The sequence below is a fragment of the Nicotiana tomentosiformis genome, chromosome 9, assembly GCF_000390325.3.
Source record: "Nicotiana tomentosiformis chromosome 9, ASM39032v3, whole genome shotgun sequence".
NCBI lineage: Eukaryota > Viridiplantae > Streptophyta > Magnoliopsida > Solanales > Solanaceae > Nicotiana > Nicotiana tomentosiformis.
This window is the reverse complement of record NC_090820.1, coordinates 39,329,015-39,340,364: the sequence shown is the minus strand read 5'-3', so window position 1 is coordinate 39,340,364 and position 11,350 is coordinate 39,329,015. Positions and strand designations below refer to the sequence as shown.

General features: G+C 41.5%; 1 protein-coding gene across 1 annotated transcript; it reads right to left on the bottom strand.

The window, feature by feature from the left end:
• Window positions 1-3,093: 3,093 nt before the first annotated feature.
• On the bottom strand, window positions 3,094-3,558 carry LOC138898632 (uncharacterized). Its single transcript, XM_070184712.1, has one exon. It carries the CDS (start codon window positions 3,556-3,558, stop codon window positions 3,094-3,096), a length of 465 nt encoding a protein of 154 aa, XP_070040813.1.
• Window positions 3,559-11,350: the final 7,792 nt, after the last annotated feature.

The following is an 11,350-nucleotide window of genomic DNA, read 5'->3' as shown; positions in this document are numbered from 1 at the left end:
AAATGATGTTCTCGGGCTATGAAGATGGTACCTATGAACCATGATGCCTTTGAATAATGATGTGCAAGATTAAGAGATCCTCAGGCCATGGCATGGTGTCTCCCATCTATGAGGATGATTTCTTCGGACTATGACGCCTTCGGACAAATTGGATATGTATCAGCCCATGAGATGCAGAGATATGATGCTTGAGATAAAACAAGATAGAGCTCAGTCCTGTGTAGAGTCAGGAACAGAGCTTAGTCCCTAGAGAAGAGAATAATGCAAGGTTTGGAGCAGAGCAACATTTGTGGTTATGCAAGGAGAGACAATGCTTAGTCTCATGCAATGAGAAGGCAATTCTTAGCCTTGTGCAGTTGAGGAGGCAGGGCTTAGCCTCATGCAAGATGGAGACAGTGCTTGGTCTCAAGCAAGGGGAAGGCAATGCTTAGCCTTATGCAGTTGTGGAGGCAGGTCTTAGCCTCATGCAAGATTTGAGACAATGCTTAGTCTCATGCAAATGGAAGGAAATGCTTAGCCTTATGCAATTGAGGAGGTAGGGCTTAGCCTCATACAGGATGGAGACAATGCTTAGTCTCATGAAAATGGAAGGCAGGAGCCTCATGTAGGATGGAGACAATGCTTAGTCTCATACAAATGGAAGGCAATGCTTAGCCTTATGCAGTTGAGGAGGAAGGGCTTAGCCTCATGCAGGATGGAGACAATGCTTAGTCTCATGCAAATGGAATGCAATGCTTAGCCTTATGTAATTGAGGAGGCAGGGCTTAGCCTCATGCAAGATTTGAGACAATGCTTAGTATCATGCAAATGGAAGGCAATGCTTAGCCTTATGCAGTTGAGGAGGCAGGGCTTAGCCTCATGCAAGATTTGAGACAATGCTTAGTCTCATGCAAATGGAAGGCAATGCTTAGCCTTATGCAGTTGAGGAGGTAGGGCTTAGCCTCATGCAAGATTTGAGACAATGCTTAGTTTCATGCTGCGAATAAATAATAAGTGATTGCGGAGTATTTCTTAGCTGTGGATGAGTTCGGTAGCCTTGTTGTTGTGAAGATAGTGATTCTAAGGTGCTCACATACTAGCGACTATCTCTTGTTCCTTCATTCAAAGAAAAATCGTGAGTTTTGCGAGGGAGGTTGGTTCGTGCCTTTGTCTGCTCCGCTTTGCGTTGGAATCCTATTCGAGTTACCATGGGTAGCATCTGGCTAAAAATAAAGTTTTTGAAAAATATACATGCATAGTTATTCAAAAGATAGTAATGTGCAATTTAAAAATTGATTAGATAAACCAATAATTGCGACATTGTTAGAGACATTGCGACCTTCTAGCCATAGAATTTTGAGGGTCCTCCTCAAAATTCTTCCCCAGTTACCTAGACGAATCTCTGGTTGTTCCGCATACAGTGCCGTTGGCTGAACTTGCTTCAAAATTTTGAGGGTCCTCCTTAAAATTCTGCCCCAGTTTCCGATTATGGGGAAAATAAATTTTTTATTGAATTTTGACCAAACCCACAGGGTTGCCTACGTATCCCCTCTTAAACAGGAATCACGTCAAGCGTAGTTCAGTTACATCAATTACATAAATGTAAATAGCTTTAAACATATCATTTTTTGACTGCATCTGAGTTGATAGGCTTTGGCCAAATCTCACCATCCATTTCTGCGAGTATGAGCGCTCCTCCTGTTAGTACTCTGTTAACCATATAGGGTCCTTGCCAGTTGGGTGAGAATTTTCCTTTGGCTTCATCCTGATATGGAAAGATTTGTTTCAACACTAGCTGCCCCGGTGCGAACTGTCTAGGTTTGACCCTTTTGTTGAAAGCTCTGGACATTATGTTCTGATAAAGTTGACCATGACACGCTGCATTCATTATTTTCCCGTCAATGAGAGCTAATTACTCATAGCGACTTCTTACCCACTCTGCATCACTGAGTTCAGCTTCCTGTATAATTCTTAGGGAGGGAATTTCTACCTCGGCTGGAATGACGGCTTCAGTACCGTAGACTAATAGGTAAGGAGTTTCCCAGTTGACGTGTGGACTGTGGTTCGGTACCCCAATAAGGCAAATGATAACCTCTCGTGCTATTGGTTGTGGTTGTCTACCATCTTCCTCAGTATTTTCTTGATATTCTTGTATGCGGCCTCCACGGCTCCATTCATTTGAGGCATGTATGCTGTGGAATTCTTATGCTTGATTTTGAAGGTCTCGCACATAGCTTTCATTAGGTCACTATTGAGATTGGCGGCATTTTCGGTGACGATGGACTCTAGAACCTCAAATCAGTAAACAATACGATCTCTGACAAAATCTACGATGACTTTCTTGGTTACATCTTTGTAGGATGCAGCTTCGACCCACTTTGTGAAGTAGTCTATGGCCACTAAAATGAACATGTGCCTGTTTGAAGCGGCATGCTCGATTGGTCTAATGACGTCCATTCCCCAAGCGGTAACAGGCCAAGGTTCACTCGTTGCATTGAGTTCATTTGGCGGCACCCGTATCATATCTGTGTGTGTTTGGCACTGATGACATTTCTGGTCGTACCTAATGCTGTCTGTTTCCATAGTCATCCAAAAATAACCATCCCTCAGTATCTTCTTGGCTAAAACAAAACCATTCATGTGTGGTCCATAAATTCCAGAGTTTATCTCTTCGAGCAGTTTGGAAGCTTCCTTGGCGTCAACACACCGTAATAATCCTAAGTCTGGAGTCCTTATGTACATAGTCCCTCCACTTTGGAAGAAATGGTTGGACAATCTTCGGAGCGTGCATTTTTTAGTATGATTTGCATGCTCCGGGTACTATGCTTTTGCCAAGTACTCCTTGATATCATGGAACCATGGATTCCCGTCAGCTTCTTCTTCAACATGAGCGCAGTAAGTAGGCTGATTATGAATCCTTACCGGAATGGGGTCGATGAAATTTTTGTCCGGATGTTGTATCATAGAGGACAAAGTGGCCAATGCGTCTTCGAACTCATTCTGGATTCTCGGGACATGTCTAAACTCTATCTTCGTGAACCTCTTCATCATCTCTTGCACATGATATAGATATGGTAATATCTTGATATTCTTTGTAGCCCATTCTCCCTGCACCTAATGTACCAGCAGATTTGAATCGCCAACTACCAGTAATTCCTGGATATTCATGTCAATGGCCAAATTTAGCCCCAATATGCAAGCCTCATATTTTGCCATATTATTGGTGCATAGAAATCTGAGTTTCGCGGATACCGGATAATGTTGACCTGCTTCTGGCACCAAAACGGCTCCAATACCCACTCCTTTGAAGTTTGCGAATCCATCAAAAAACATTTTCCACCCATCGTAGGCTTCGGCGATATCTTCTCCTATGAACGACATTTGTTCATCAGGAAAATACATTTTCAGTGGTTCGTATTCTCCTTCTACAGGACTTTTCGCAAGATGATCTGCTAATGCTTGTCCTTTAACTGCCTTCTGAGTTACATAGATGATGTCAAATTTGCTCAACAATATTTTCCATTTGGCCAGCTTTCCTATAGGCATAGGATTCTGAAAGATGTACTTCAGAGGATCCATCCTCTATATAAGATATGTGGTATAAGCACGGAAGTAGTGCCTCAGTGTCTGGGCTATTCACGTTAGAGCACAGCAAGTGCGTTCCAGTAGAGAGTACTGTGCTTCATAGGGTGTGAACTTGCTTAGATAATATATGGCCTGCTCTTTTCTCCCTGTCTCGTCGTGTTTTCCCAAAACACAACCGAAAGCCCCATCTAGTACGGAAAGGTAGAGTATCAGTGGTCTACCAGGTTCTGGCGGGACTAGGACTGGTGGTGTGGACAAGTATTCCTTGATTTTGTCAAAAGCTTTTTGGCAATCTTCTGTCCAACTAGTGGCGGCCTCCTTCTTCAGTATTTTGAAAATTGGCTCACATATTACAGTTGATTGTGCTATGAAGCGGATGATGTAGTTGAGACGTCCCAAGAAACTCATCACGTCCTTCTTACACTTTGGCGGAGGTAAATCCTGGATAGCCTTGACCTTTGACAGGTCTAACTCAATTCCTCGGCGGCTGACAATGAACCCTAACAATTTTCCGGCAGGAACTTCAAAGGCACATTTTGCGGGATTCAATTTCAAATTGTACCTCCGAAGCCGATCAAAGAATTTCCTCAAGTCTACTATGTGATCTGTACTCATCTTGGATTTGATGATGATGTCATCCACATATACCTCTATCTCCTTGTGTATCATGTCGTGGAAAATAGTTGTCATGGCAAAGACATCATTTTATAGCAGTACACCCCCCATGGTGTGATAAAAGCTGTCTTTTCGGCATCCTCTTCATCCATCCATATCTGATGATATCCCGCGAAGCAATCCAGAAAGGATTGGAGTTCATGCTTGGCGCAATTGTCGATTAGTATGTGTATGTTGGGTAACGGGAAATCATCTTTGGGACTTGCTCTGTTTAGGTCCCGATAATTGATGCATACTCTGACTTTCCCATCCTTCTTTGGAGCTGGCACGATGTTAGCCAACCAAGTTGGATATTTAACCACTCTGAAAACCTTAGCTTTGATCTGTTTGGTAACTTCTTCTTTGATTTTCAAACTGATATTTGGCTTGAACTTTTTGAGCTTCTACTTTACTGGAGGGCACATTGGGTTGGTAGGTAGTTTATGAGCCACTATGGACGTGCTCAAACCGGTCATATCATCATAGGACCATGAAAATATATCCTCATATTCCTTTAAGAAACGAGTGTATTTTTCTTTCTCTGATGGTGACAGGTGAATGCTTACACGTGTTTCCTTGACTGTTTCGGAGTCTCCTAGATTAACTGTTTCAGTCTCATCCAAATTGGACTTAGGCTTGTTTTCAAAGTTTTTCACTTCTCTGACAATTTCCTCGGGCATTATATCCTCTTCCAGATCCTCCGAGTCATTATCCTTATGTTACGTTGTCTCATTACATGTCACAGTCGTAAGTTCATCGGGGTAGGTAATAATAATGTTGTAGAAAAGAAACGTAAAGAATAATAATAAATACTAAAAACATCAATGCATTTAGATAAATCTTGAAAACATCAAACAGGTGATGCTCGATGACCCGAGTAATTATTTCAAAACAAAACATTCTTAAAACAAAATGCTAAAAACGTCTTAAATGCTCATAAAATTGCTTTTTAAAATAAATGATGCTTATTTCCAGGCTACCCAGGAACTCAATGGGCCCTTGATGGTGCAGCAGTCCAGTTCTTGAGAATAAATCCCTTCTCCAAGGTCTGAATAATGAGGCCTTCCTTCTCTTCCTCCTCAACTATCGCACTGCAGTCCATGTCTCCGTCATCCCGAAACAGATTCCTTATACTGGCTAGAACTTCATCTTCTTCAGACTCCCACATCATGTCAGCTTGGTGAAATGACTAGATAAAATATGGTACTTGTTGCTCTAGAGGGTAATAAGGACCACGCCATGGTGGCGACCAATTCTGATACTCGTGCCAGGTGTATTCATACCCAAGCCCAAAAGTTGTACCGTGACGCTTTAGATGTATTAGTTTGGTGATCCCCTGGATATTCTTGCCGAGACCTTTTCCAGGCTCATACCCTGTCCATGCCAATATGCCTTCTATCTTACTGCTCCACCATTTGTCCTTTTCAATTGCGTTGACATGCTCGATGCGATGGTATATTTCTCCACCAAACTTCCTTCTATTCTCGATGACTGGAACAATTTGACTAGTGTAAATGGGATTACTTCCGTCCCCATGGATGATCACATCCTGATAGTTCCACTCAAACTTCACGACCTGATATAGAGTAGAAGCTACGGCTCTAGCGGCATATATCCAAGGTTGTCCCAACAATAGGTTGTAGGTAGCAGATATGTCCAATACTTGAAACTCGACATCAAACCAGGTTGGGCCCATCTGTAGGTTGAGGTTGGTTTCCCCTGTTGTGGCCCTTTGAGACCCATCAAATGCTTTCACATTCATACTTCCTGCTCGTATCTCGTGCAGGCCTTTACCCAATCTTTTCAGAGTAGTTAGTGGACATATGTTAAGACTCGAACCCCCATCTATCAGGACTCTGGCAATGAACTTATCCTCAAATTGCACTGTGATATGCAGTGCCCTGTTGTGACTTAGTCCTTCTGGTGGTAGCTCGTCTTCATGAAAAGTGATCTTGTGGCTTTCCAACACTTGTCCTACCATATTGGCCATCTCTCCACTAGTAATGTTGTTGGGTACACAAGCCTCATTCAACACTTTCATCAACGCATTCCTGTGTACCTTAGAATTCTGCCGTAGTGATAGAATGGATATCTGAGCAGGGGTTTTGTTCAAATGATCAACCACAGAATACTCCTTTGCTTGCACCTTTCTCCAAAGATCAGTCGAGCCGGTTTCAATGATGGGAAGCTTGGAAGCGGCTTCTTTACTTATTCCCCCCCAAATGCTCGGGCGTGTAAACCCTACCAGTTCTGGTCATACCTTGTGCTACACCAGTTTCTTCCATTTTCCCCTTTCCTTTCCTTCTTGCTTCTGCAACATAATCCCATGGTATAACTTTAGACTTATAAGACAGTGTAGGTGCTACCATCACGGTGAAGGATGTTGTTACTTCAACCTCAAACAGATTTGGTGCAGCTACCTCAACTTCAATTGGTGCCTGAGTTTGTACCATGATAGGTGTGAGAGTGACTGGAGATGTTTCAGGATTATCTCCTTCTCGAATGAGTCCAACTGACCCTTCTAAGTCCCATTCTTCGTCGGTCTCTATCATGTTTACCCCTCCGCCCCTGTGATTCGGGATAGGATTGTTAAGGACATTGGGTGCAGCCTCATTTGCCTGTATGACTTTGGTGTCAATTAATGTCTGAATCTTATCCTTTAAAGTACGACACTCATCAATAGTATGACCTTTCATACCTGAGTGATAGGCACATGTTTTATTTGGATTAACCCATTGAGAGGAATTTTCCATGGCGACAACGGGAATGGGAGTGATATAACTGGAAACCTTCAGTCTCTCGTACAATTGGTCTACAGGTTCAGCAATTGGGGTGTATTGTTTGGTTAGTTTGTGGTCAAAAGTTGGTCTAGGTTGTTGATAGTTTTGGTGGGCTGGTGGTGAGTGGTAGTATGCGGGTTGGGTGTTATAGGTATGGTAGGTGGTGGCAAGTTGTTGGTATCTGGGAGGTGAAGGCTGATATGTAGGTGGATCTGTTTGGTATGTGAGAGGAGACTTCAGACCTTGGGCTACCATCATGGCCCCTACTTCTTTCTTCTTAGATATACCCCCTGACTGCAAAGCTTTATTCGTAGCCTGTAATGTCTCAAAATTAGTTATCATTCCGCTCTTGATCCCTTCTTCAATCCTTTCCCCCAATTTGATGATGTCGGAGAATTTGTGATTCTCGATAACCATTAACCTTTCATAGTATTATGGATCCTGGGCCCGGACGAAGAACTTGTTCATCTGCTCTTCTTCCAATGCCAGCCTTACTTTCGCAACTTCCGATCTCCACCGAGTATCATACTCGCGGAAAGGGTGTCTCCAGTGAGGCTTCTCATGAACAACTTCATGCGGATTCTTTCATCCCTGCCAACTCCTACAAACTTATCACAATATGTTCTCAAATGCACCTTCGGATCACCAGTTCCGTCGAACATTTCGAACTTAGGAGGTTTGTAACCCTCTGGCAGTTCTACATTTGGATGAATACACAAATCTTCATAATTCAAACCCTCAACGCCTTTGCCCCCTTCGACATTTTGAACCCTACCGGTAAGGTTTTTGAGTTCCTCTGCCATGTTCTTGATGAGCAGGTTCTTCTCGGCAAATTCTGGTGTATATGGGTTTTGTTGAGTAGGGTGAGGTAGAGTTTCTACGTATATGGGGTTACTTTGGTGGATACCGGGGATTTGGGTGTAGTGATGATCATTGGTTGAGTTTTGCGGATTGGGGGTAGGTTGCGATGTATTTTTAGGAGTATGGTAGGTAGTAGTTTGTGGATACTGAGTCAGAAGATGTTGGTGTTGAGAAGGAGTTGGCACTGGTGGAAGGTTAGGATTTTGAGGAGGTGTGGCGTATTGATGAGGTGCGAGAGGATTTTATAGATGTTGGTTTGGTGTGTTTTGAGGAGGTGCTGGGTTTTGGGCATTCTGTTGGTTAATATCCGGGACGTTTAAGGTGATGGAGAGGTTTGCCAAGTTGCGGACCTACTCAAGTTCCCCTTGCAATTCCAGTATTTTCTGCTCCAACCATAGAACCAAATTATTCTGTGTCGGAGTACTCCGACCATCTGAAGTTTCAACATTTTTCGCATGCGCAACATTATCTTTCCTGATACTATTCATGTCATACATCTTAGCCTTTCTCTTACTTTTAGGATCACTTGGAGGAGGAGGTGGTGGAGGGCCTCAGGATATGATATGATATGCTGATGATGCCAGTATGCAAGAACCAACCTTAGGGGATGGGAATAATCAAAACAAAGAAAAGCAAAAAGGCAAACAAGTCAATAGGGGAGAAGGATATTTGCAGTATTTAAACATGTATTGCGGAATTATAAATTCGCGTTCTAATTTTGGGGACCTCATTGTGCCTGAGGTAGGCCTAGCGACACATAGATTTGGAGAAACTTAATGCCGATAACTGCCTCATTTCATTAATGTAATAAATAGATCAAACCTCTAAAATGACAATAATTAAAAGAGTTGCTAGTGGAATTTGCCTTATTACAATCAATTTCTAAAACGACTCTAGAAAAGCAAATAAACAACAATTCTATTCCATTTGGTCCCGGAGGGACACTCTCCAAGCTTGGCCTTCGTGCCTCATTTCTGCAAAACAAATAAAGTTAACCCTTTCCCTCTCCGGGTTTGACTACTTACACATTAATGATTAGCATATCAGCACGTTTTATCCAAATAATGCACATATTATGATCGTGCCCGTTGAGATTATGGAAATCCTGATGGACTTTGGACAAGGCTTTCCTTAGAGAGTTATGATGCAGACAACATTCTAACTCATGCTAGGTTTGGACATGATGCATGCACAGTTAACATCAGAGTAGAATTTTCTATAGAAGTCTAGACCGGTACCCTCAAGCGGACAACTTGAGGGGAAAAGGCACAGAACTATAGACTGCACCGCTGATCGACTAGTTTTACCGCAAATAAGCCTTTTCCAAATTTAAAAAGGGTAATATAGGAAGAGCGCGGACACTCATCAAGTGCCTCTATGATATTAATTACGAACGAGTGAAATATGATGCAGAACATGTAATTATGCAAAGAATAAAACAACACCTTGCCAAGTATTTTGCATGATGAAAGCGATAAATGCGGTGTTTAATAAATGTAAACACAAGAAAGAAAAATAAAAAAGGAGTTAGTTCGCATAATGGAAAAATTATAATAAAGAGGTAAAAGGGGTAGGGATTGGGAAAGACATATAGATTGAAGCCAGCGAACAAGGTTAAACGAAAAATTGCATGTAAATTCATGTAAAAGGGAAAATAGTGAAGGGGGTGTGCATGTACCAAATAAATGGTGAATTTGAGAATAAAATAATAAAAAGACGCTTATCGAGGGAGACTAATTCACACAGACCAAGTTCATTATGGTAAGAGCCTAAGGATATCCCCAGCAGAGTCGCCATGCTGTCACTCCCCTTTTTCTCGCAAAATCGGGTTTCGACATTGACAACTCTTTTAAAAGGAAGGGTTATTAAAAGATAGAATCGCCACCTAACGAATTAAGGTACGTTAGGGAACCTATTACAAATGACTCGGATTTACTAGTTTGCATCACCAAAGATCGGGTAAGGACTCAAATTACCTCGAGGAGAAGGTGTTAGGCACTCCTCGAGGTCCACAACAGTGGGTCCCGACCGAACTCAAATCATGTGAATTAGTCTAAGAGAAAATAAACAATTGACAAATGAAATAAACAATTTATATTAAAACAGAAATGGGGGGTCCTAAGTTTTTTAGCCTAAAGGATCACCCCGTGCAACATAAATAATAATTTGTAATTCCCTCAAGACGGGGTGTTACTTATATTTTTTAGAGGGCACAAACTATCATCTCCTGCTACCCGACTACTATCTTTAAGTTGTTTACCTAAAGCGCTCTATTTGATTCTAAGTCGTGCCCTATGCTTGCACTACCCGTCCCATGCCTATGGTTCAAGAGGCATTTGGACCTCTATTTCAGGGTAGTTCTAGACTTTAACTTAGGTTGCTCAAAAAGAGAAAACTAGGCGACATACAAAACAGTTAGGACTTTCAAATAGGAAAAGTATGGGCTCAAATTAGCCTCCGCATTTAAACAGCAAATACACGCAAACTGATTAGCAAGTTTTATTAATTGCAAAATCCTATAGGCAGGATATCTATGTGATATTGACGAACGAGCAGACAGTCGTATACAAAGTTAATTTCTTAATGCGATTATTAGGATCTACAAAGTTTGCCTACTGATTTTAGCATGATACGATTAAGCCTACCATCATGGTATCTAGGTATTTTGTGCGATAGTAAATAGTAGCCAGTCACAGAAACAGACCTAAAATTATTTGTTTTAATCCTACATACATGTTTTCTAGTAAGGATAGCAGCACAGTAAACATGCATAAATAACAATTAAACAGATCCAGGCGTGCATTCTATAACTTGATCCAGTTTGAATCCTATAGGGATGATTTCTATAATCTGAACAGTTTTGAATCCTATAGACATGATTTCTACAATCTGAATAGTTTTTGAATCCTATAAACATGATTTCTATAATCTGAACGAAACAATATGCAAGCAGGAATTCACACACACATCGGACCATACCATTTCTATAGGCATGGTTTGTAACGGAACATAATTGAGCCAAACATTGAGCCTATGGACATGGTTGCTAACACATAATGACTGAATACAACAAGACACTTAGAAGCATGATTTCTAACATATAACATCCAACATCACAGCATTAACCATATAGGCAGGGTTTCTACCCCCACTTTATAGCAAGTATAAAATAAGAACCCTTTCCCATTTTTACTAATACCCCCGAATTATTATTACAAATAATTATTAAAGACCAGAATTTAATGAAAGAATTACAAGGTAAGTAAAACTATAGAGAGCCTACAGCAGGCCCAAATACACCTGGATAAGCCAGGCCTTCAACTCACAGTAGTTCCAAAATCCCATGTTCATAGATACACAATAACCAGTAGTAAATGATTCACTCATATTTCAATGATAAGTATACATAACCCAAATCTCTAGGGTGTCCGAGTTTCCAAGGGATTCAGGAACCAAGGGCAGTGCTCACACTTGAGAAAATGATCAGAAAC